Source organism: Castor canadensis, chromosome 12, assembly GCF_047511655.1.
Source record: "Castor canadensis chromosome 12, mCasCan1.hap1v2, whole genome shotgun sequence".
Lineage (NCBI taxonomy): Eukaryota > Metazoa > Chordata > Mammalia > Rodentia > Castoridae > Castor > Castor canadensis.
Window position 1 is genome coordinate 112,279,494 of NC_133397.1, and position 27,481 is coordinate 112,306,974.

The window sequence follows — 27,481 nt, forward strand, 5'->3', positions numbered from 1 at the left end:
TAACTGGAAACCAGATGTGCACTGGGTAATTCCTTTTTCATTAAAAAGCACTAAATGTCCAGTAGAACATGTGCTAGTTCAGAGATATAAAACAATAAAGATACCTGCCAAAACAGTAGAATAACCTTGTGATAGAGTTCCACTGTCAGCTTTGACTATCAAAAACTTTTATTATTAAAGATTAACACAGATTTATTTAATGGGAGAAAAAAATACCCTAAAACTTCAAACTACTCCCTTATCACATACTTGTTAACCCACAAATACTATAATTCATGTCCAATTATTGTTATTATTCTGGGGGGTAAAATTTTACCTTTTAAGCCTGTTTTTAAAGGCTTAGGAAATTTTTAAAATATTACTTTTAATTACTTGAAAGAATTAGTATTCTAATTATCCAAAGTGGGTTTTCCAAGGCTCTCTCTACACGTTAACACTGAAAGCCTAACTTAAGTTAAAGCTTAACATGAATAAAGTATACTGTTAAAAAGTATTTGAAAAAGACATTTCGCCAATTCATAATCAGTTTTCACCCAAATTACCTGAGTTTATAAAAGCTTCAATATTCATAAACCTGATCAACCTTTTCATTGACTAGTGAGTGTCTTCTCCTGCGAGGCATGGGGCATGTACCTCTAGTCCCAGCCCTCAAGAGGCTGACGCAGGAGGATCACAGTTTGAGGCCACCCTGGGCTTTAAGGCAAGACCCTGTCTCAAAACCAAAGCACAATGTATTTTCTCTTTAGTTATATGAGTCTTATAACAAATCCTAGAACTAGAAGGAACCTTAAAAATATTCCAGTACAACACTTCATTTTTTAAATGTGTTGGTGGCACTGGGGTTTGAACTCAGCATCTCACACTTGCTAGGCAGGCGCTCTACCACTTGAGCCACTCCGCCAGCCCCAATGCTTCATTTTATTGATGAGAAAACTGGACCATCAGAGGTCAAATGGCTGGGTGCAGGCTTAAAGTGGGTAGCAGATGAATCTCTAAACACGGTAAGTTTTGGTTTTTATGACACCATAGTTCTCAATTTACCTTAAACATATTGATCGTTCCCAACAGATTATGTGGACATGTACCTAAGACTGACAATTCCTAACAAAAAAGGCCTGTCCCACACAGGTAAGTCACATACAAATAGTAACAGACACCTTCCACTTCCTCCATATTCAGTTTTTTCCTTCTTTGGTACTGGAGACTGAAGGTCACAGCCTCATTCTTCCTAGACAAGGGCTCTACCACTTAGGCCACAACCCCAGTCCTTTTGCTTTTGTTTTTTCAGATAGTCTTACACTTTTGCCCAGGCCTGCCTTGGACCTCAACCTCCAGAGTAGCTGGGATTATAGTAGTGCACCACCACGCCCAGCCCTGTAGCTAATTTTCCTGGTAAATGTCTACAGAAATTGAAGCAATTAGCATTTCATAGCGTATGCATATGCTCACCTCCAGCTTACCTAAAGAGAGAATCCAATTAATTTCAAGACTAATGGGCAACCTCCTTCTCTAATTAAGATGCAGCAGAATCCTAATTAAAATCCCCTACCAACAGCAACCTGTGAACTTTGCTGTTGTGGGGAAAAGGACAAAAAATGAGGTAAGTTCAATTATACAGCAATAACAGGATTTTATTTAAATGTGTAATTAAATGGACCCAATTATGGATTTGCTATCTACAGTGTTACTTCATTCTAACTTAGCAATTCCTTTGATCATTCCATTGACAAGAATCCAAGATTGTATCCTAGTGAATAAGATAATGACTATGGTGTTTGCTGACAGCCTAGGAGCGTGTTTATATTGCCTAGACAAGTACATACACTTTTAAATTAAAAGTGAATAAACACCTCCATACATAAGGGATTTTCTCACCCAAAATCCAGTTCACAGAAAGGCCAGAAAACCAAAAACTTAAGTGATAAAAAGGACTGCTAGAGGGAAAGAGAAAGAATATGTAACTTCCAATTATACTTTTCTAAATCTGAGATGATGTACCATCTCAGAAAAATAACTCCCCTGGGATTCTAGCATGAGAGGTAAAAACCAGGGAAAACTTTCTAGAAGAGCTTTTGTAAGATTGATACATACTATGAGAACAGTTTGAACAGAATGAAGACAAGTACATACACTTTTAAATTAAAAGTGAATAAACACCTCCATACATAAGGGATTTTCTCACCCAAAATCCAGTTCACAGAAAGGCCAGAAAACCAAAAACTTAAGTGATAAAAAGGACTGCTAGAGGGAAAGAGAAAGAATATGTAACTTCCAATTATACTTTTCTAAATCTGAGATGATGTACCATCTCAGAAAAATAACTCCCCTGGGATTCTAGCATGAGAGGTAAAAACCAGGGAAAACTTTCTAGAAGAGCTTTTGTAAGATTGATACATACTGTGAGAACAGTTTGAACAGAATGAATTCTAGCTTCCAAGAACTACTGAACACTAAGAGCTAAAAACTTTCCCTTAGCCTACTAGCAAGTCAGTTCTTAACATGAGTGCTACAGATGTATAGGGTCTATAAACCCTTTGAAATATCATTCACAGTTCTCTGATTATGGAATGAGAAATTTTCTGGGGCCAACCTACAGCCTTCATCAGATTCATAAAAGAATCTAAGAACCAACAAAAATAAAGAGCTGCACCTCTACATAAGCAACTTAAGACAGTTACTGATGATACTTAACTATCTAACACACATTAAAAATGTAATGAGTAGAAATCTCAACAAAAAAATTAAAAAATACAAAGAAGAGCTAGATGCCAGTGGCTCATGCTTGTAATCCTAGGTACTTTGGAAGGCTGAGATTGAGAGGATCACATTTTGAGGCCAGCCCAGGCAAAGAACCCCATCATCAAAAAAATAACCAGAGTGAAACGGATTGGAGGTGTGGCTCAAGCGGTAGAGTGCCTGCTTTGCAGGCATGAAGTCCTGAGCTCAAACCCCTGTCCTACTAAATAAATAAACAAAAACATGAACACATCTAATTAAATTTGTTTTTACTAGATAGAAATTTTTTACTGGGAGCAAATAACATCAATTACCTTTGGGAAAATCTAAAACTATCCAAATATTCTTTCCTGCCTAAACCTAAAAGATCTACCACGCTACAAATTTCTACAAGAATTCACCCATATGGAAATGCAGCCCAATCCTCCTGTAAAGAACGCCACAGTGTAAACTAACATTACTTTCAAATCTTAACTGTTTTTATTTTTTTTAAGTAAGCAGTGGTATATGTCATCTTTTTAAATGTTTCTTTTGGGAACAGCTTACAGAAAAATGACACCTCGGGACCTTTAGCTCTTATGTCCCAAAAATTCTCTTTTGAGAATCTGATGAAGTTTCTTAAAAAAAAAAAAAAAAAAACAGGTAATATACCTGGACCAAGTCAAAATAATCTGAAAAATAGATGTGTTCCAGTGGAAAGCCTCAAGTCTGTTCAAGTTCCTCAAATATGTCACTATATACCACTCTAAGTTACGGAGAATGGATATCCAAATATAAATTGCTTGTTGATAGTTTCTATCATCAGGAAGATCCTACAATCGCTGGTTACCATGCATCATTTCTTGTAGATAAACTGTATTCATATGATAGGCAGCCATCCAACTCGGATGTCTCTGAGTATTCCAATAGTATGACTGAGAGGCAGCAGCATAATATTCTTGCCATGCCCTATAGTAAGCTCTCCAGTACTCCTCATAATCCTGGTAGGTATCAGAAAAACTCGGATGTGTTTCCCTATGACAGTCATGCCAACTATCTGCCTGGGGTTCTGTCTGTAATCTATAGGAAGAGCGCTTGGGAAGGTTTCTCCGGCTTTGCTTAGATCTTTGGTTAGACCCCTCTTTATGTCTTGCCTTTATCTGGATTTCAGGTGATTCTTGACATTCCTCTGGAGTAGAGGTGTTATTTCCATTCAGAGGTTGTCCCAAAGAGATATGGCCATCCACAGGAGTAGATTCTGAGTCTTTCAACTGAGTATCAGAAGAGCCTTCCAAGTATGACTTATTTCCTTTGCTCTGGGAGGAAGTCCTTGAGCTGTAAGAATCACTGTCACTCTCTGAGTCTCCAGATTGGCTACTACTTGCCAGTATCTGTACTCTATCTTCAGAAACTCTACTTCTCACAAAGCCATTTTGAGGGTTCACAGTCTGATCCCCAGGACCTGTGTAGTGTCTGATGATTTCCACAGGTTTCTCTAACCCTTCTTTAATATAGTGGTCATAATCGTCTACCAGTTCTGCAAAAGTCAAAGTGCATGGCTGATGAATTTTAAAGGAAGACAGACAAGGAATTTGGGGGAGTGACCCAGGTAAAGCTTCTTTGACCCGATGCTGACTGCTTGTGGAGTTCTCAACAAGGGGCTCAACAGAATTCTTCGTCTGTTCTTCCAATTGGATGGCATGCCCCACTTCTTTTGGTGATGTCGCTTTTTCTCTGATTCCACACTCTGAGTGGCTTTTCACAAGAAGTTTTTGTTTGGTATTTTTTGATTGGACTGGGAGTGCAGACACAGAAGTATGTCTAGAGGAAGTCATGTGGTTACTATGAATTTTCTGAGGTTGAAAGGTTCTCTCAACTTTTTGAATTTGCTTTTTTGGAGGCTGGGTTGATATACTTGCTAAGCCATAAGTATGCATCGCAGCTTTAACCTCCACATCCCAATCCAAACATTCTTCCATCAGACCAGGAGGAATGGGATCTGCAGAAAAGGAAGAATAAGTATAAAAATTCTTGACAGCATTTTCTGATAATGTCAGAAAGTTTTTCAGTAAGACTAAGAAACAAAATGTGCAAATAATATACTAGGAATATACTTATGTTTTAAAGGACTAACAATCCTGAAGAAAAGGATTTTAAGAAACATATAAGATACATCCCATACTCACAAGCGCATCTCCCCACACTTCCTCAAAAGCTTACACTATGAGTGATAAGGATGTCTACAGCAATCCTCCCATCATTTTCTTTCCCTTCTTCTCAGCTTCTCTCCTCTAACTCAATGACAACAGAAGAAGATACTAGAAAATTTGACTGTGCTCCCCAAAGCTTACCAACTAGGACATATTACAGCTGCAACTCTGCCACCCTACCCTCTCATAGGAAGAAATCACTGCCCTTACCAGTGGAGAGAAAAGCTCCACAAAGAGAAAAACCAAAACCAAAACCAAAAAACAGATGTCTAATTTAAAAATCTGTTGGCTTCAACTGTAAAGTGCCTATTTCATCCAAGTGTAACAATTAGCTTCCACTTGTATATTGAGACCTTTTAAAGTGTGGCCAATTTTCACCTTAGGAAAAAAGACATACAAAGCCCCTGCTTTATACAGATCCTCTCTGTTGCTGCTGTTCATATTCCGTATAGGTCTACCCACTAAATGCCTCAAGTCTGGATTCTTCAATGGAAGCTCTTGACTTTGTGAATAAAACTCTTTGGTTTACTCAGATGATTCCCTTGCTTGTGTAGCCTATAATACAGGGCAATTTGTCTCCTAGTACTGCCCCAAGAACTCATCTGAACAATCTGCTGTAACACAAGTTCTCTGTCCAATATAGATCTAACAGCATGACTATCATTCTCTCCTTATTTCAGGGTTCTGTTAACATTACATAAAGATATAAATATCTCATTTTCCAGCATCCAAAGGCAAACTTTATTTTTATCACTAGATGCTATGATACTGAATCCTACACAATTCTTAACCCTCTTCTTCCAATTTTTAATTTACTTTTTTCTGTACCAGACCAACAGACTTATACTTAGAAAGAATTAACAATTTTAGAACTGATACAAAACCTAAAAGCCATCTACTCTAAAACACCTAGCCAATCAGGACATTAAGCTTAAAGCAATTAAAGAAATTTGTACAAGACCATAAAATTATAAAGCCAGAACTTCCTACAATCCACAGAACTCCCAAATCTGTGCTTAACCTTTGTAGAAGACTTGTAAAATAACTGAAGAAATTAAATATAAAAATGAATAAAAAAACCTTAGGTTTATTCAATAACTACATAACCCATATTCTACGAGGTCATGTATATACTATGTATTGTACAGTTATGTATACATAAGCTTGTATGTGTATACATAAATGTACATTTATGTATGCTTACATATACGTACATACTATTTGTAGCATGTAACTTATCAAATAACCCACATTTCTACTTAAAAGTTCTCTAGGGGTTTTGATTGTCACTCAAATTTTTCAAAATAGTATTCAAATGAAAATACTGTTTCTTCCCCATGTTGACTAGGATATGGCAAGAATTACCTTCATAGCAACTTAAAAGGGGTAAAATATCCTCCCTTATATCAAAGAATAAAATCAAACTGTAAGGTCATTAACTAGTAGTTTAGTTTCCATTTTTCACGTGCCAGTAGTTAGCTTGCAATCCTCTCATATACCACCTTTACTTAACCTCTCTATGCCTAAATGTCTACAAAATAAAGATAATAATAGTATATGCCTCATAGAATTGTAGTGAGAATTAAATGAGTCAACATACATAAAGTACAGGGAACAATACCTAACACACCACAAGTGCTAAGTGTTAGCTATTATTTTTATTATGCCTGTCATCACTATAATTGTTTATAATAGAAAAATGAAACTGACAAATGTACCTGGTAAAGGGAGAAGGTTGATGTTACATTTCTGGGCAATTTTCATCATCATATTTTCTTCTTCTCCCCGGCAACAGTAGGTCACTGTCAGTCCCAATGTACCTAAATCAAATGAAATGTTAAGCAGTGAATCATTCTCACATAAATGACATTCCAAGTCCATCTTTCACATTAGATTCTTCCCCTTAAAGAAAACATTTGAGCTTTTTATTTTACCAAAACGGCCAGCTCTACCAATCCGATGCATGTACGTCTCCCAGTCCAATGGTACGTCCAAATTGACAACCAGATTCACCTTCTCAGCATCAATGCCGCGAGAGGTCTGGCATTGAAGAAGACAATAATCACTTGTCCATATTAATTACTGCATGTCTACCAGTGTTCACTATATTCTTCTAGTACAACCAAGAGCCAGATTAAGAACAGGAGAATATTTAGGAGCAGAGGAAAAGGAGATTGATTCCTAATGACTAACTTCAGAAACAAAGATTAAAATATTAAAGACATTTTTAAGAAAGATTTCCCCCAGAACTGGAAAGATAATTATCTTCTGGCATTCTTGTTAGATACACCCACATAAAACAATACACAGCATCTGCCCATCTGATAATAGAACATATGTCAAGATAGATTAGTCACCCCAATGAACAGGAAAATTACCAAATCTGTAGAAATGAGAACTCTGCAATGGAACTGCTTCAGTTTAGCCATAGCATCAAGACGCTGATTCTGATTCATGTTGCCTAAAAAGATCCAAAAAGAAAGTGACATGAAAACAACTAAATGAATACATATTTATCAAATCCATAAAAAGCAGGAATCATAACTCCCAGTCTTAACACTTTAAATATACCAACACAGTTACAATTCTGTCCTGTGCAAATCTAGGTTAAGATCTAAAGTCAGAATCCTTAAGAATACATGGCTTAGGCAATTTGAAATTTAAAAATCAATTTTAAATGGTGACTAGATTAAGTCTGCAGATTATAGCATATGAAGAAAAATAAACTGCTTTAACTGACCATTTATAAATTTGGTGCTAACCTCTGGAAACAGTCTCCCCATATCTCATATCAACCAAGCTCAAGCTAACAGCTTAAAAGATGAATGGAATTAGAGACCTCACCATTGCTACTATTTTGGTTTGTTTGTTCTCTCAAATGAACTTTATAATCAACTCTTTAACTCTAGACATGAGTGAAGAATGGGTGGGAGTCACTTATTATTTAGAGGGAAAAGGTCTATAGAGTAAGTTCCACTCAGGAACATTTTAAAGGGTAAGTCTTCTGAAGCAGGTGTTGCATGGAGGGGTAATTAGGATAAAGGTCATTTGGGAAGCTGGGACTCGAATGTTAATGCGATGCTTCAAAAGCTAGTAAGAAAACTGTAGACAGAAATTCAAGAACAATGAAAAAAATGTTAAGAAAAAAAAACTTAAGATGAGACATAAAATGAAACTAAAAAGACTTCACGGATCAGAAATTCCTTTTAGTCTTTCTTTCCTATTAGGTCAGCAGCAATAAGCTGTGGCAAGAATGGTCACTTTTGCCTCCCACAAAGCCATAAAACAGGCTGAAGGTATAGTTCAGTGGTTAGAGCACTAACATGCACAGCTTCAGTTTGAGCCCCAACACCACAAAAAGAAAAAAGCTACCAATTCTTAGTTTTTGTTGTTGTTGTCATGAGATACAGTCAGGTTATGTAGCCCAGGTTGGCCTACAATTCACAATGCAGACCAGGCTAGCCTCAAACTCATGATCCTCCAGCCTCAGTCTCCTGTGTGCTGGGATTACAGGCATGCACTATCACACCGAGATTAGTTCTTACTATTTTAACAATGATTACTTCAAGAAATAAAATACCTCTTAAGACAAAAAGACAAACTTTGTTTTATAGAATTAAGTTTTTTGTAGATACAACTCAGAGATTAATGAGAAATTAATTTTACCAACTAGTTTTCCAAGTTTTTAGTACATACCAAGTTTCTCCTTTAAAAACAAAAAAAAGCCCAGGCTATTGACACACCAAATTCCAATGAAAAATCAGCATGAAATTTCCTTTATTCTGAAGATTCAGCGCAACCTCACACTCCCAAACAACTCATGAAGTGGTATTTGCTTCTTCTAACTTGGGAGGCTTATATATGGCACTTATATATGTCCATATATTAAACAAAAATCAAAGAGATGAACTTGCCTGAAATGCACTCAGCAGGAAAACCTTTAGAAGAAAGGATATCGGCCAAATGTTGTGCTCTACAAAAAATCACAAAGGTTTATAATTTACAAATATTGCCCCATGCCTATCCTTTTATAAATTCCCCAAAAGACCTCTTACGTTTTATTACCTGCTGTGCAAATTAGAAAAGACTAAGGCTTGATTAAATGGAATTCTGCTGAAAAGTTCCTGTAAATGCTGAGCCTTATCCTCAAAAATCTTATGGGTTAAAGGGTATGCATTGACAACTTTGTAATATTGCTTCAGACCTACAAAAACATAAATAGCCATCAATTAAAACAAGCATACTTGCCATATCCCAATAGCAACTATGAAACAGCAATAACCAACAAGGAAAGTGAAAACTCTAGAATGTCATGAACTCGATAATGTAAGTACCCAAATCTGTACATACCTATGAGACTTGGATCACTAGAATTCAGTCTTACAAAGGTGGGATCTCTCATATACCTTGTCAAAGCATTAGCCAAAAATTCAGGGTAAGTAGCTGATACTGCCAACATCTGTTTACTGGCAGGTAAGGAAGAATAAATCCAACTGCAAAACAGAAGAAAACGTATACCATGGTTCCAGTAATTGCTAACTGGAGAAGTTAAAGATACATACTTTTGGGCACTAGATTCATAGTCAAGTTATTTTTCTTTCTTACTTTATTTGCTCCTGAAAGCTGCCTTCTTCTAAAAGCTTATCAGCTTCATCAAGAATAAAGAGACGTATACTACCTGGATTCAAGTAGTCAAGTTCTATAAGTTGCTTAATTCTACCTAAATTTCAGGAAAAAAAAAAAAAAACAGTGAAATATTTATGATGTATCAAATTTGTGCAAATCTAGGCCAATGTTTCACTCTATTTATTCACAAGTTGTACTACTGAATTTCCTGACTCAAATCTCATTATGAATTTACACACCAAACCACAAATTAGAAACCTTAAGTTCTCATCTTGCCTAAATTCATTATTATTCCCTCACTTTTCATCACCAGTAAGTATGAAAATAAATAACATTCCTATCAAAAGACTTGAGTGCTCAGACAATGAATGCTAGATTCTGAGTGAGTCTTCACCAAATGATTAACACAGAGGCAAAAGAAAAATCTCAATCCATGACTTAAAAGGGCTTCCTGAAAGTAATCTCATTTTTCCTTTTCTCAGAGATCTACCTTGTACATGTTCTCAAATATCCTTAGGGATGGAGATGAATAAATTCTGTTGGTAATCCAGTCTAATGTTCATTTCTTCCATTTCTTTTTTTTTTTTTGCTGCACGGGGGATTGAACTCAGGGCCTCAAGCTTGCTAGACAACTGCTCTACCACTTGGGTCATGCTTTTAATTTGTTTTTCAGACAGGGTCCTGCACTTTTGCCCAGACCAGCCTCCAACCACAATCTTTCCACTTCTACCTCTAACTAATCTTCTTTACTTCTAACCAACATAATTATCACATTTATTCAAGATTCCCACATCCCTTTTATCATATTAAAAGTGTTCTGTTCATTAACAGCCCCAGTTACCAAGAGGCACTGATATCTTACCAGGAGATCCAACAGCAATATGACACTTTTTAAGCCTGATTTTGTCTTGTGATAACGGAGTCCCTCCAATAAAGACATGACACTCTAAGCCTTCCATTTTTATTCCAATGGCTGTGATAACAGAATGTATTTGTACAGCAATTTCTCTTGTAGGAGCCAGGATTAAAATCTAAAAAAATGGAAAACATACCTTTAACAAGTTGGTGGAATAAATACGTATGACTAGTACATTCATTATGTGATACATTACTTTTCATTTAAACAATCATTTAAAATGAGTTTTTATTGACAGAAAACACACTCAATTTACTTAATCATTCAACAAATATTAAGAATCTACTATGCATAGGTTCTTATTAGGTGCTAGAGAAACCAACAGTTAAAATACAAAGTCTTTGCCTTCTTGGCATTTTCATTCTTGGATAAACAATAAATAAGCACACATAAATATTAGCAAGTAATGACAACCATGATGAAGAGAATCATTCTAACAGGGAAAGAGAAAGAGGTGACAAAAGGAGTCATTTTAAATAGGGTAATTAAGAATGCCCCCTAAAGAAATCTAAAGATTTCTTAGGTGTTAAGAAGACACCTAAATGTACAGTAGAGCTAGCTGTGTGACACCTGTTTCAAGAAGAGGAAAACAGCAAATGCAAAAGCCTTAAGATTGTAGTATTGTTGGTACATCTGAAGAACAGCAGGAAGGCCTTTGTGACTGAACATATTTTAGGAAAAAAGTAAAGAAGATCAGAGCGCTAACTCTAGAAGCTAAGTTCCAAAAGATCTTGAGAGCTACAGTACAAACTTTATGATATAGTTACTGAAAGAAAAGGTAAAAAAACTCCATGTTCTCAACCATAAGAAAACACTGCTTTTAAAAAAAAAAAATACTAAGAGCCAGGCACCAGTGGCTCATGCCTGCAATCCTAGCTACTCAGGAGGCAGAGATTAGGAGGAGAGTGGTTCAAAAAGCCAGTCTCCAGCAAATAGTTCATGAGACCCTATCTCGAAAAAACTCATCACAAAAAAAGGACTGGCAGAGTGGTTCAAGTGGTAAGAGTGTCTGCCTAGCCCTGAGTTCAAACCCCAGTGCCCCCCCCCAAAAAAAAAGAAAGAAAGAAAGAAAATATATGCTAAAACTCTTAGCAACAGTTTCTCTCTAGGTAGGTGACATGTTTCTGGTACTCCCTCACCTATTGTTCTGAATTTTCCCAATTTTCAAAGATGATTATGTATTATTTTGATATACATGCATGAAAAATGTGTATAATTTTGATAATACAAAAGATAAATACTTTAAAAATAAGAATTTTATTTCTAGACCATCTTTAGGGTTTTGGTATTTAACCTGCTGCCAAATTATCACAAGCCAAAATCTTAAGTATATCCTGATTTACAAGCAGACTAGCCAAGGTCCTTTGTAAGTCAGAGGATTTCTTATGTGCAATTATCACCCAGGTTTTGGTACATATAAGCTAGGACTCAAAAGTAGACTGTAAGGTCGTTGAGTGTGGTAGCATGGAGCGTGACCCGAGAACTCTATTAGTGTTTTAAGTTTGAAATTTTCTATTTTTACTGCATCATAAATAGAATGTCTACCATATGTGTCAATTTTTTAAAAATCATTATTTTTAAAGTTTTTTTTTTTTAAAGATTGTTTTACTTAGTGACTAGATTGGGGTCAGACTTCGCGTTTGGCTTGGTTAATGGTGAATGTGGCAGGTAACTGCAGATGGCTCTTAAAAGCTCTATGAATGCATCATATTGAGCTCTCATTTCCATTCACCACGTTTACTACTCCCCGAGGAGTTACTGCTATTCCATGTGACCCGAGGTAAAGTCTACATCACACGCTGTCCTCCGTAGGTCCTGGGAGCTCAACTCACCTGTGTACTGTAGTTTTCAAGAACAAGAGAATCCAAAGCGATGGTGGAGAACACACAGGTTTTTCCAGTGCCAGACTTAGCCTGAACAATTAAATCTGAGGAAGAAAAATACGTATGTCACTTACTGAATGAAGCAGCAAATCACCTACTTGGCACCTTCCCTTTTTTTGGTTGACTCGCCAACATCCACTGGACCCTGAATCTCTGCTTTTGACCTTCTCCAACTCAGAACCACTCGTCGGTGCTGGAAACGGTCTTGCCTACCTTCAAGTTCAACAGCTCGCATAGACCCCAGGCCGGGCCTGCCCCAGCCCGCACGGGCGCAGACCGGGGCTCTCCCGGGTCACGCCGCAGCCGCCCTCGGCCCCACCTCCCTGCCCGCCCGGCCTCACCGAGCCCGCAGCGCCCCAGCGGGATGGCCTTGAGCTGCACCGGCGAGGGCCTCTCGAAGCCGGCCGCCCGCAGCCCCTCCAGCACCGGCCGCGACAGCAGCAGCGATTCGAAGTCCGCCGGCTCTGCCAGCAGCACGTCCCCGGTGCGGGTCCGCGGTCCGCCGATGTCGTGAGCCGTCCGCAAGCTCCGTATGGGCTCAGGAGTGGGCTCAGCGGATGAGGCTACACGCTTCGCCGGCATAACAGTGTCTACCGTCTCTAAGGCCGCTGGGGCTTCAAACGCCGCCGCCATGGTAGCCGCACTGCCAGATCTCGCGATACTTAGGGTGAGGCGGGGCTGCTGGGAACGAGAAGAGAAAAAACTTTATTGGCAGCCTTGCGGCGAAGACACTGACATTCCCAGCCTGGAAGGGAAGGGAAGGAAGAGACGGAAGTCGGAGACTGAGACTCGTGAACACTAACAGAAAAAAAGAAAAAAGAAAAAGTGGTCTAAAGGAAGAAGCGGGAAGAGAAGAAAGGCCGCCGGTGTGTCGCCGCCCGCGGCCTGCAGAGGGCGCCGCGTACCCGCGGTGGGCGCCGCCCGCCTCCCGGACCTCTTCTGGGCGGTGCGTCCGGAGCCGCCAAACGCACAAGGCGCCCTTTGTGATGGGCCGCGCACGTCACTCGTCGTCCCTCCCCGAGCTTCGGCCGCCGGGCCTGCAGCCTCAGTCTTCCTTGGCGGTGGCCTCTCCTCCGATGCTTCCCAGTCCGCACCCAGCCTGCTGCCCCTGAGAGCGCGCGGAGCAGAGGCGCTGGCCGCTGTCTGCTGGACAGCTCTGTCATCTCCGCGCCCTTGACCCCTCGCACGGCTCGTGGCACTTGGAGAGCTGTGATAATCAAGAACATGGAAGCGGAACCCAGAACTGGACTGGCAGCTCCCAAGTTCTGCCTTAGACCTCTCTCCAAGACAGCTCCCCATCCTGCCTGCTCCTAGCTTTTCCATCCTATCCCTTTGCTCTTTCTTATCTCTTTTGGCTTTTTTTTTATTTTAAGTAAGGGTCTCGCTATGTAGCCCAGGCTGACCTCAAACTAGCAATTCTCCTGCCAGATGCTGGGTTGCAGGCATGAACCCCAGACCCCGCCTCTTTATTTTTTAATTCATGATACTTCTTTATTTTTTTAATTGTTTATACATTTAATCATATGCGTATACATTGTTTGGGCCATCTCTCTCCCCTGCCCCCCTCATGATACTTCTAAGAAATTATATGGGTGTTGTCTGTCTCCTCTGTTGGGACACAGGACCTATCTGTCTTGTTCTCTGCTGTTCCTAGTGGGAAAAAAAAATCTGAAAAAAAGTAAATTTTCAGTATTTGTAGAATGAGCTATAACAAAGTCTTAGTCATAATTCCACATTTAAATTATATAATTTTGTTGGCACGACTGGGATTTGAACTCAGCCCCACACTTGCTAGGCATGCACTCTACCACTTAAGCCACCCCACTCCACCCACAAATTATATAATCTTGTTCATAATTACAAATTTAAGATTTTGCATCCAACCCCAAATTTGTTCTTAGCTCACAAACCTGGCGTTTTGCTTCCCACTACTTCTCACACACACTGATGGCCCATGTTCCAGAAGATGTAGGAGGGGCTTTGGCTTGGTAATCCCTTTGGAAGGAGGGTCCTGAAGATAGATGGGATTTGCTTAGAAATTTACAAAACATCCAGAAAATGTCCACCATCCCTATGAAAGAAGAGAGACTGATGGGGGTGTGTGCCATTCAAGGTCTCGGGCTTCATCTAGTACCCCATCTTTCATTCACCTAGTCCACAAATCACAAATCTAGAAATTATTCTTGACTCTGCCCTCTGTCCTTTGCCTCCTTCCCCTTTTTCTAACAATTTACTGGACAAGTAATTTTGCCAACAAATGCTTCCTTCATTCCTTTTCAGTTTCTATACATCTGCTCTGTTTTAGGTAGGCCTTCTAGCCTATATACCCTGCAGGTGACTTTTTTTTTTTTTTTAATCCTGGGGGCTTGAACCCTGGGCTTTGGGGACACTAAATACATACTCTACCACAGAACCACATCCCCAGCCAGAGAGCAGCTTTTCTAAGGTAGATACCTTAAGTTGTTTGCATCCAGTTTCATATTCTACTCTTTTTTTCATTTTGTTTTTCATAGCATGGTAGAGCTTTTAGGTTTAGGCAGGGAGGAATAGTTAAAGATAGTTTTAGGTTTTCCCAAAGGTAATTGATTTGATGTTATTTGCTTCCAGTAAAATATTTGTTCTTAGTAAAAACAAAGATATGTTTATGTGAAAAACACCTCTAGTCCAGTTTGCTCTGATTATTTTGGAGATGAGCTCTCACAAACTATTGAGCAGGCTGGCCTCAAAGAGCAATCCTCCCAATCCTAGCCTCCCAAGTAGCTAGGATTACAGACATGAGCCACTGGCAACTGGTATATTCCACTCCTTTTGACACCTTTTTTATTCCCCATCCTAGGCTCCCGCTTCACAGTGAATGATTCCAGTCTAGATTTTACTATTTTCTGTTTACCTGTTTACATCTCTGTGTCTCATCCTAAATTATGAACATCTCAAAGACAGCAATTTTGTCACCCAAGGCCCTCCAGCCCAGCACCACACATTTGTTGAACCGAATAGACATTGACTGGCTGAAAATCTCTGTTGGGCCTCCATTCACACAGCAGTGATTCTGTTGAACTCATACCAATCACTGTCAAAGAACCCGGCTCTTACCCCAAGGCACTATTTTTAAAAAGAACATTTATAGTTTTATAGGCATCCTGTTAGTGCTTTTGTTGTTTATAACATTTTTTAGACACAACTATTGCAGTAATGTTATTGGAAATAAATTGTATTACTAGAGCTAAAAACACAAATCAATAAAAAAAATTGTTTCCTCAGAAATTAAAAATTGTGCCAGGTGCCGGTGGCTCACTATAATCGCAGCTACTCAGGAGGTAGAGATCAGAAGGATCACAGTTGAAGCTAGCCCAGTCAAATAGTTTTTGAGACCCTATCTTGGAAAAAAGCAATACAAAATAGGACTGGAGGAGTGGCTCAAGTGGTAGAGTACCTGCCTAGCAAGCCTAGCAAGTTTGAACCCCTGAGCCCTAGTACTACCAAGAATAAAGAAAATGTTCTTTTTTTTTTTTTTTTTAAGTACTAGGGCTTGAACTCAGGGCCTGCACCTTGAGCCACTCCACCAGCCCTTTTTTGTGATGGGTTTTTTCGAGATAGGGTCTCGAGAACTATTTGCCCTTACTGGTAGGTCGGCCAAATACTGGAGATACTAAAATGGAACAAAATAAACCTTGACTGTAAGGAGAAAGATGCACATGAACAGGTGGCCTCCTTTGATGTACAGTACCGGGTGTTATTGAAGTCACAGAAGGGCAGGTAACCCAAGTGTGGGAAGCCAGGAAAGTCTCAGGGGTTAAGATTAAGTTTGATTGTAAATAAAATCTCAAGACAGAAGTTTACTTCTCCAGAAGTTTGTTTTGCCCTTTTAGAGAAGTCTGGGGGTAGGACTAACATAATAGCTCCGGCCCACAAAGTTCCCAGGTATCCGAGCTTCTGTTTGTCCTGCTACTCAAATGATTGCTCTAGTTCCAGCCATCACATCTTCATTTCAGCCAGCAGGAAGGAGGAAGACTCAAAATAGAAAGTAGAGAGGATAGAGGTCATTTTTAAAAGTAGGGTAGAAAGAATGTTTTCAAAAGCTGCTGTACTCCTATGTGGTATTTCATTGGCCAGTACTTAGCCATAGACTCATACCTATCTGCAAGGAAACCTGGGAATGTAGTTATTTTTCTGGACAATCACCTACCCAGCTAAACACTGGTTGGAAAGGAGGTCTATTACTACAGAAGAAAGGGAAAGAGTCTAAGAGTCTGCCACATCTGCCTAGAGTTAGCAAGAGCTACAAGATCTTTGACCTTGTCACAGGGGAGGAGAAAGCAGGGGTTTGGAGATGCAGAAGATCACAGCACATTCTAAAGAGCTTAGAATGCAAATGCGGAGTGAGCTTTGAGGAGGCAGGAGAGGTGAGCTAAAGACCAGCTCAAGTCTGCACTTTATCCTAAGAGCCTCTGTGTCAGATGCAGGAGAGGCTACCCTCAGGTAACTCCTTAAAGGAATCCTCTCAGTCTCAGAGTCACAAACTTCATAAGACAGATCAAATCTGGGCTGGTGGCATGGCTCAAGTGATAGAGCACCTGCCTAGCAAGCAAAGGCCCTAAATTCAAACCCCTGTACCAAAAAGAGAAAAAAAGTCAGATCTGCCTAACAGCCTAGGCTCATTTTTCCCCCTGTCCTAAAACAGTTGGCAGCCCAGCTGGGGAAATGATCAAGTGTAAAATATGCAAGTAGCACAAGCTAGTATAAAAATCATATGCAGTCCTGACATTTTTCAGAGACTTCATTGTTCAAAGTATGGTTGTCATGTGGGAGAGAGTGAGAACTTCTGAGAACTTGAAGAGAATGACTTTTGGTATTCAGAGAGCAATAGCTTTCTTCTCCCTATCCTTCTCATCCCCATCCCAAATCAAAGTGGTTTCAAGTATGTATGGAACTCTGAGAAAAATTGCATGTATGAGATCATCCTTGACCCACTCCCTGGAGTCCAGCACTTCAGCCAAGGCAGCAGCATCAGGAGATACAGCTCAAGTTCCAGGGAGAGATGGGGGCTATGCTTCTCCTGCAGGATGAACAAGGAGCTCTTCAGGCGGAGGGGGTGGCAAGGGAGCTCAGCAGGCAGACAAGACCCAGAAAGCTATTCTGGGTGAAGGAACAGTTTGTGTAGAGGCGTGGAAGCATGAAAACCCATAATAGCTTAGGAAAGGTAAGTCTTTCAGTGTGAACGGAGGCCAGGCTGCCAGCAGTCACCAGGAAATGAGGCTGCAGTGATATATGGAGCGCCTTGTTTGCCACCAGAAGGAATACAAAATGAGTGTGTTATGCTCTTCCAAAGAGGATGGTGTTATATAACAGCAAAGAGAAACACAGTTGGAAAGGGAGATTGGCGCTTGATTCGCGGCAAAGCTGAGGAGTTCAGATCTTAACTTGCAGATCTGGGCACATCACTAAGTCTAATTTGCAGCAAGTTAATGAGAAGTTCCACTTTACACACCGGATTTTTGTTTGTTTGTTTGCTTGTTTGCATCAGACAGCTCCTGGGTCTTGCTTTCTGAGCACCACCTTACCCAGAAGACCATGGCTAAGCTAGTGCATCATAGCCTTTCCCAGATTTGGGTTTTTTTTTTTGCCTACATGCTCAAGCTCATTTTCTCAGTGGATTAGCACTAGCCACAATCTTAACTTAGAGCAAATTTATCAAAAAAAAACAAAAAACAAAAACCTTCTGGACAGAACATACTGTTTCATAATCCTGCTCAATCCTAGTTGGCGCCTCCCACATGGAGATTTTCCATTTCACACGTGCCCCATGGCCATGATCGATCATGGCATCTTCAATACTTATTCAGACAAGAATAAGAAGAGGGAGAGAAGTTGCAAGGGGCTAAGCCCCTACATTCTAGCAAGCCACCTCTGGCCATGGGATTTTTCCTGGCTCTGGGAACAGAACCCTACAACATCCCCCTTCATTTCCAGACCAGATTCCCCTCTGCCCAAGGCCTGAGTTGATTGATTGTCCCACTTAATACCACCGCCTCAGTCTTTAGGGAGAAACGCGACACGTTTGCTCTTCTTGTAAGAAAGGGGCCCAATTCATTCTTGTCCAGGCAGAATAATAAATAACCTGCCCCTTTTGGCAGGGAGTTTATTAGAGACTGATGGGACATTTAACAATAACTGGGGGCCTGTGATTTATTAGGTAGGAAGGTTCTTGGCGTCTCCGAAGACTGGAAACGTGGAATTTAATTGATAAAGCGGCTGTCATCTGCAATGAGATGCACTCAATAGAATATGCATTTAAGGGATTCTCTTTGGAGCTTTCAGAACGGGTTTCAGCTAATCATATTCGGCTCCTGTGGATGGCGAGGGCTGCTGGATATCTGGGTGAGAGACAATTGGCAGGAAGGAGGCTCTAGAAGGGGCCTGGGGAGGGGTGCACCTGTCAGTTACCCAGCCATGGAAAACTGGCATAAATGGGCAAAAAGAGGATTTCACTACCCTAAATGAGGGCTCCCCCTCAAAAGACCTTTGTCTTTCTTCTGTGAGCTATTCAAGAGACAAGAGGTGCTGAGCACCCATTTCCCAGAAAGGGAGGGAAATGAAAGGGGTAAATAACAAGAAAGGACATTTGTTCTGGAATTCTAAACTTTCTGCACCAGAAATAGCATCTGCCTTGCCTTCCAGCCATCAACACACACACACACACACACACACACACAAACACTCACCAGTCACTCACACCCATGTGGCCCCCCCCGGAAGCCCTGGCTCAGGTGGCAGTTCCTCCTGTCACTGCTGCTTTCATGCCAAGAACACAGTCACAGAACCTCCGATAGATGAAGCCTCACCTTGTTGTTCTTGTTGCCTCCCAGCTCCAGACACAACCCCCACCCCACCCCTTAGCTCGCCCACCTCAGCCAGATCCAGGCTGAGAACATGGAAATAAATGCTTTGGTGGGGGTACGTGGAACATGCAGCTACCTTACCCATCCCTCCATTCCAGTTTCCTGACAATAAGGTTTTAATCTCCAAGGGCCATCAATGATGGCAGAGCTTTGTCCTCAGGCAGCCTTGAGCCTTTGCAAAGCAGCTCTGCTCACACTTTCTACTGCCCCCACCCTTTGGGCTGTGTTTCAGTCTTAAACAAGGCCATGTAAGGCGTGGAGAGGGGCTTTCTGGGGCCAGAGCCTGTTTCCCTCCTTTGATCCTCCCCCATCTATTCTTAGGTCCCAGGAGATGGGTCTGCCTCCTTGTTCCCTCCCAGGAAAGAAGGGGAGGGGAAGGCAATAGCCAGGGAAGAAGTAATTGTCATTGTCTAATCTGAGCCTCAGTGATGACACTGAGGGACCTCTGAGCAGGATGGATACAGCAACTGGTTTGATTAAATCAAGACTCTCCCTCAACCTTGTTAAATTAAACTGACAGGCCCGGAGCAGAAGAGGGAGGGCAGCAAGATCATCATGAGGGGCGGGGCTGTAAGAAGATCAGATGGAAGCAGAGCATCAGCCTGCCTTTCCCTTATTTGCTGACTATAGACAGGCGATGAGATTTGTGGATATGCTTAAGGACCTGTCTGAGCACAGACTATGGAAGCTGACGCAGAGGCAGACTGCTGCCTCCCAGGAGGTTTGGCAAATTCCCCTGGCAGTCGGGCGTCGAATTTAGAACAGTGCTTATGACATTTCAAAGGGCCTGTGCATACTTTACCTTCCCGACAGACAGGCGGGCAGCAGCGGGATTATTTGCCTTGCTTTGCAGTTAGAGAAACCAAGGCAATAGAGATTTACAGAACTGATCTTGAGTCAATCCAAGAATTCAGGTCTCCTGCCTTCTAGTCCTGGCACGTGCTGCCTCCAACCACACGGCAGGATTTAGTCCCTGGAGCACCATCTCTTCTTCCACCCACTAGACATGTAATGTAAGCGGCACAACTTGTGTCATGGCCATCAGAAAAATACCATTTCCCAACTGGCCTGGCAGGAGCCCACTTGCAAAGCACAGAACCAGCTTCAAAGGTCACAAAGCCATTCCAATGTCCTCATACCACTCACCCACTCGTCCAAGCCCTTCCAAGTCACTTCCACTCAACTTAATTGCCTTTTAGGGGATGCGGGGGAGATATTGTTAGAATCACCAGCAAACAGCAATGGCAGCAGGATAACACTGATACCCTGCTGGCTTCCTCACCTGTCACCCAGTTCCTCACCTGCCAAAGCTAATTTTCCACTCACCAGTGGGTAAGAGCTCATTTCAGAGTGTCTGAGCTATCCGCCTTCACACACGCGTACAGAACCACAGCGCCATTGTGAGGAGAACAATGCCCCTCACCCAGGAGGCCCCTGTTCTCACTTCAGATGCAGCCAAAGATGTGTTTATTGACAGAACCACCCCCTTTCAATCCTTTTTTTTTTTTTTTCAGTAGAGAGGACATGGAAATGGGGATTCTGGCAAAGGTGTACACACTGATCACCAGAGCACAGCTGGGATCCTGTCGCGCCCTGTTCCTCTCAGGCACACTCATTACACACCAGTTAATGATCAGACAGAGCAAAAGACAGAGAAGGAGGAGAAAGCAGCAGAATTGCCAGCACTGACGGATGCCATGAAGAAAGTCGGATGAAAGAGTTGCCACAGGTACTAAACTTCGCCTAGAGAAGATGAACAATTGGAGTCAGGAAGAGTAATATACATGTGCCACAGGTGACCTGGTATCATTGTGCTTGTGGCCTGAAAAAAGGTAGACTAACAAGCTGGGTTTGGTGGCTCAAGTCTGTAATCTTAGTTACTGAGGAGGCAGAGATCAGGAGTATAGCATTTAGAGGGCAGTCCAGGCAAAAAATTTGAAAGACCATTTCAACCAATGCCTGCATAAAGTGACATGCACCTGTCATCCCAACTACATAGGAAGGCACAAATAGGAAGAATATAGTATTGGTGGACTCAGGATAAAGCAAGACCCTATTACAAAGTAATCAGGGTAAAAAGAACTGGCAGAATGGCTCAAGTGGTAGAGTGCCTAGCAAGCATAAGGTCCTGAGTTCAAGTCCCCAGTGTTGGGGGGCGGAAAGCAGACAAACAGCAGACAGACAGATTAGAGGTACTTAGACATATATCATTTGGCCTCCCAAATACATCTCTAGTGTTATGCTTAATCACACCCAAAGCCAACGTCTCCAATATCCATGAAAACATTGAACCATTCTTCTCTAAAGGGAGGAGTTAGAGTCCTTCAGAAACCCTTGCCGAGGAACTTCCACCGAGTCTGGAGCTTCTACTGGGTCACTGGGTCTGGATTTTTCTGCTGGTTTTTATTCCACTATTTGCCAGCTGGGTGACTTCGGGCAAGTCACTACCACTTTTGTGCTACACTTTCCTAACTTTAAAATCATGGATTGAGGGTGAGGGCAGACACGGCTCGTGGCAGAGCACCTGCCTGGCAAGTACAAGGCTCTGAGTTCAAACCCCAGTCTGACAAAAAAATTAATCACTGCTTAGGCAGGAAATGTAGACTGTTTTAAGAGTTCTAGAGCTCACAGAGGATAAAACTAAGAATCAAAGAAGTAAAATAAATAAAATTACTGTTCCACGGCACATAGTGGGGAGTGGAATGACTAAGAGGGTGTGGGTTCTGAAGCTAAAGCCAGGTCCACTTTTGATGGTGCCAGAATACCCTTGTGTGCGACCTGGGGCAGGTCACTATCTTCTCTCTCTCTCAGCTCCTCTTCCCCTCTCGCATCTGCAGAACAGAAGAATAGGAATGTCTACCTTCTTGGGTTGAATCCCTGACCCGAGGAAGCCCTTCCATATATGTCAGGTCAGGCCTGTTTCTCATGATGGACCGAAGATCCATACCCACACATCTTCCTGTTTTTCCAAGAGACCACAATCCTTGCTTAACTATAAGGTCCTTTGGACTCCAAAATTCTATAGTTCTAAGTCAGAAAGATTAAAATGCAAGCTATTTCCAAAACCCAGCAGGCAGAGACACAAAAGACCATTCGGAGGATTCATTACTCACTCTCCATTGCCTCTGTCACTTTCTGTGGATGATGATTCATGGGACATAATCACAGCAAAGAAACCCTGCCCAATGTTGGGGAGGAGGGGGCAGTAAAATCCAAACTCCTTTGCATGCTCAGCTACTATTCTCCAATATGCGTCTTCCTTTGTCAAGCTCTGACGTTGGTTCTTGGCCTCACTGCCTCTTCTATCTGAGAACTTGAGGCTCTCTCTTGGTACAGACTATAGCTGGTAGTTGTCAATGAAAACCCCACGAGAGAGTCCTTCCTCTGCAGCCCACATTCTTGGCACTGATTCCTTTCAGGTTCTCCAGACCAAAATCAGCATCCCAGGGTGACATCTGATTGGTGCTAAGACAGTTCTCTGGTCCCTACAGAAGAGGTTTATTAGAAGTAAATGTGAAGCAAGCCAAACCTGAGGGTGATCTCTTTTTCTCCTCACCCCATGACCTCGGGAGGAGAAGCAGGTATCCTCTCTTTCCCTATTCCTAGCAAGTTTCTGTCTGGCAGGCCATCAGCCCCTAGTCCCTTGTTTTACAGCTGGTGGAAAGGGCCAAATAGTGGGTAATAAAATGAACTTTTGCTCTGTGTTACAGACCTTGGAAAGGTGATGGGAAGACAGTGCTGGGCCTCTAGGGAGTCAAATATCCTTAGGAGGACCCCAGAAGCAAGCCACTTAGCTTCTCAATATCATTTGCATCTCCCAGCATTAGTTTGCACAGATACCATAAGCATTTCCCTTAGCAATGCCCTGACATTCTTCAGGTATTTTTTGGTAGTTGAAAAATATTTGCTTTGCCAACAAATGTTTGCAAAATCGAAATGTTTGTTCCTCAAGAAGTGATGAGACCATTATTTAGCCAGCATAAACACCAAACAAATAATTCCATATTAGGATGAATATCAGCCCAGAGAGTTAATGCTCATTATTTAAGTAATCTAATTTTGCATTTTAAGTCCTACTGAATTGTTCAGGTGAAAGCTACTCATACATGTTTACTCAAAGTACTATCTCACTATTTCTTCCTCCAACACCTTCCTTCTGTCCCCCTCCAAAAAGTGTTAGCCCCTGCATGGCCTGATCCTGAAGCCTGGTAAGTCTTCGAGGAAGCTGGGGTTGTGAGAGTGGTGGCATATGTCAGCACTGAAGGTAAAAGTGACGGCAGTTCTGTGAATGTGGACCTAAGGGGAACTCACTCCCTTGGAGGCTCTTGTCATTCTTACGGTGTGCTACCTGAGTGAACATCCCTCCTGCCTTCTGCAGGGCAGAGTAGTAGAAAAGAGTGCTGTCCTGGAAACAGGACCACTCTATTCCACCCCCTCACAGAGTAATTTCCTTGGGCCTTGCTTGCTCTGTCTATAAATGGGGAGAAGGACATTCTTTTTCTTTCTTTTGCAGTCTCCCAAAGCTTGTGCAGCTTTCTGAATTCAGCCTTTGATTCCTCCACTCAGTCGTAAGGGATTTTATTTTTAAAAGTGACGTTTTAGTTTGAAACTGAATAGCTTCCCCAGCACAGGGGCCACTTCACTCTCTCTGCTTCCCCTCCTGGGAGGGTGAGGGGCAGAGGAACCCAATCCTCTGGCCACGATGGGCAGAGGAAGACATCTTACAAACCAGAAGTTAGACTTTTCCAAGAATAGTGAGGCCTCAGTGCAGTTCCTCCCCACCCCCCATGTGTTCAAACATAGACACTACACGGTCTCTGCTCAGCACCTCTGGGCAGCTTGTCAGGCAGGTCCTCTCCCTGGGGAGAAGCAGCTCCGCAGTGGTATCTGAATACATTCCAACAGCATGTGTTTATCTCTAGGGTCAGCCTTTCCTGTTGATGCTCAGGAGGCATGGGGGAAGGGGAGGGGGATTAGGATAATGGCAGCTACAGAAGGTGAGGATTGAGGGCAATGGGGACACAGATCCCACCCTTAGGTGGATGTCATTATGCTGAGATTTCCAGAATGTGTGTGGCCATGTATTTCCCAGCCGTTCTGCTGCCAGTGGAGGTGAGACGCTGGATATCCACTCACCCCGGGGCGTGTCTTCCAGAGCTGGCCAGGATGTGCTGGGTGGGGATCTCCAGGTGGGAATCAGGAGAGTGGCAGTGTTTCCATTGTTTGGTTCAGAATCTGAACTCTGTTTGGACCCAGGCTAGAGCTTAGCCATAGATGCCAGAGCCTGAAGGTTCTGGCAGTGGGACAAAGGGGGCCACCCACCCTGACTAGGCTGAGTACAAATCTCAGTGTTTGACACTGTTCCAGGAGTTGCACCCCCTCCTTCAGGAAGAGTGCCTACCATACATTTGTCCCCACTAGCTGGGGGCAAATGCTCAGGTGCCTTCTAAGGGGTCCAGTGTGCTCACACCCAATCTCAAGATCTCTGGGTTTTTTATTATTTTTTGTCAAATGAGATAATATCATTCTCCCTTGAGACTGAGTTTTGGGGAGCAGGAGGGTGGAGGCTGAACTATCTGATTCCTCATCAGCAAAAATGAATTATGTCCCCCAACCCCCATCCTCAGGCCAGGAATATTTACCCATGTTTATATAACCATGGCAACAAGCTTTATTTTTTAACACTTAAACCCTTTACCAAAAAAAAAAAAAAGGAAAGAAAAGAAAGAAAAAGGAAACAGCAAAAGGCTGTTTTTTTCTACTCTTGCGTTCCACTAACAAGGAGAGGGAGAGAGAGAGAGAGAGTGAGAGAACGCCCTGGCAAAATATTGGCCTTCTCAGGGTTTGCAATGGTGTAGCATATTTTGGTTTATGGTTTCAGAAGGTTCTGTCCATGGCCACTTGGCTCCATATCTGTGGGCCCATAATGAGGGAGAACAGCATGGTGGCAGGAGGGCGTGCCAAAGGAGTTTCTTCACCTAATCACAGGCAAGAAGCAGAGAGAGCAAGAAGAGGCCAGGCAAGATGCAGCCCCCGAGAGCATACCCCCCAGTGACCTACTTCCTCTAACTGGGCCTCACCGCTTATCTTTAACTACTCCCCAGTAATGACATCGTAAAGTAAGCCTACCTTGTTCATGGATTTATTACATGTAGTTTCAACTAAGCACAGCCCCCACCCCCCCAAAAAATTTCCACACGTATTCCACAGCTCAGTGGATGCAGAGAAGCTCAGGCAGTCCCAGTTACCGTCACTTGTGTTTAAATCATCGTGTGATAGGCTGTTTCCCAGCCTTTAATTTTGCAGAAATCTGCCTCCCAAAAAGCAAATGGTGCCTACAAAACAAGGTAAACGTGAATGTGTTCAATTGAAGTGATAAAGTGAAAATTTGAGCAGCATATCTTTAGTGGAAGTTGAGTGGCATTACGGGAAAAATGACTCAAGCATCCACAGTATAGCACTGAAGTCTATGCATCCTGAGAACATGTGATTTTTCTTCAACAGTGGTCTTCTTGGAACCACATACCCACTGATACCAAGGGACTACTGTATTGTGAATCCATCAAGGGATTTATACATTCATTAGGTCAAGGTCCTCATGATCTAATCTTTCTGGAAACACCCTAGAAGACACATCCAGAGGTGTTCTTCACTAATTTCCTAGGCATCTCTCAATATAGTCAAGTTGACAATTAAGACTAACCATCTTAGTCTTAGACTTCCAAAGTCCTGTGGGAACCCTACCATAATATGAGTTGTCTAGTACTCCTCTTTTGAGCTATGCACTGAAAATTATGGTTATCAATTTATGTGAGCTGCCTTTTCTAACAATGTATTCTTTATCTGTAAGATAGAGCAAATATTTCCCTTGTCCTGCCTGCTTCACAGATGTTTATCAGAGGAGAATCTTGTAGCCAGGCATGGTGGTGCATGCCTGTATACCTGAACTAACAATACTGAGGAGGAAGAATTCTGAGTTTGAGGTAAACCCTGGGCTATATAGCAAAACCCTGCCTCAAACAACGGAGAGGGGAAAAAGAGAGGAATCAAAGAAAGGAGAAGAGTTTTGTAAGGAGCACAAAGTGTTAGAGTCACATAAGTTTAAACCATAAGCAAGAGAAACTTGCTTGTGGCCCAGAGAGATGAAAGCATTTGGACCTGTAATCCCAGGTACATAGGAGGTGTGAATGGGAGGATCAGGGTCCCCTAGGGTCCAAGGCAAAAACAAGACCCTACTTGGAAAACTAGAACAGTTGGGGGCATGGCTCAAGGGTTAAAGCACTTGCCTAGTAAGCTGAAGGCCCTGAGTTCAAATCCAAGTATCGGCAAAGGGGGAAAGCACTTGTGCAAAGTAATGTGTTATCAGCAGTATAGCTAATGATCAGACCTGGGTTCTTGCCAAGAGATCAGTCTGCTTCTTTTGGACTTTTAACTATAGCAGGCCTCCTAACTTCCGAGGATTCCAGCCCATAAGGTCTCAGGAATGGAGAAAACCAAAGCTTAAACTTGACTCCAAAGACTATAAACACAAATGTTTACTCAGTGCTCCTTACAGTTAGTTGGCTGCTGTGCTGGAGGCTGGAGATCCAAGTGAGTAAAATAAGGCCCTCTGGATTGGGGATGCCTTTTAAGGTTTCTCCACATAAGGGCCCCTCCGTGGACTATATATCACTATATGTGGCCAGGTCCTCCTTTCTGTCCCATTCCCAGCGTATTCAACGCCTAAACTTGTTCCACTGGGTTGGAAATCGCTGTTTTGTCCTTCCTGCTCGCACTCTGAACGCCCCGCTGGTCCCAGGAAAAGGGTCTTTCATAAACCTTAAAACAGCAAGAAAGCCAGAAGCCCTATGTTGCTCGGATCTGAGGGGCAGACACATGGGCTGCCAGGGGAGCAGAAAAAGGAACTGCAATTTTAGTTTCTCCTAGCGGGCACTGGAAACGCGCAAGCAGATTTGCAGCTCTAGTCTGCTGCAGTGTTTTCCCACGGACGCAGCGAGTGAACAAAGCGAGCGAGGGGAGCGCAGGTACCTGGACTCGGAGAGGAGCCACGGGGAGACGCCTCATCCGTCCCTCTCTCTCCCTCTCTCCCTGTCCCCACCCCTAAACCCAGCTGAAGTGCACAGAATGAATGACGGCACCACCTGGTGTTCTCCCTTGGCACCTTCCCTGGCCTCCTCACCGTTTTGTCCCACGCAGAATTCTAAAATACTGCCTGCGGGCAAACTTTCCCCC

General features: G+C 42.3%; 1 protein-coding gene across 2 annotated transcripts; it reads right to left on the minus strand.

The window, feature by feature from the left end:
- Window positions 1-3,193: 3,193 nt before the first annotated feature.
- Ddx20 (DEAD-box helicase 20) lies at window positions 3,194-13,023 on the minus strand. Of its 2 annotated transcripts, none has more exons than XM_020177538.2 (11): window positions 12,692-13,019; window positions 12,300-12,394; window positions 10,414-10,582; window positions 9,531-9,645; window positions 9,276-9,418; window positions 8,991-9,129; window positions 8,840-8,898; window positions 7,304-7,386; window positions 6,860-6,965; window positions 6,644-6,745; window positions 3,194-4,714 (listed from the first exon to the last, which is right to left on the minus strand). In XM_020177538.2, the coding sequence occupies exons 1-11, from the start codon at window positions 12,981-12,983 to the stop codon at window positions 3,549-3,551; spliced, it is 2,469 nt and encodes an 822-aa protein (XP_020033127.2). In that variant the 5' UTR covers window positions 12,984-13,019; the 3' UTR covers window positions 3,194-3,548. The 2 variants fall into 2 exon arrangements, with proteins under 2 accessions (XP_020033127.2, XP_020033128.2); XM_020177539.2 differs by having other exon boundaries at window positions 4,550-4,714; window positions 6,636-6,745; window positions 12,692-13,023.
- Window positions 13,024-27,481: the final 14,458 nt, after the last annotated feature.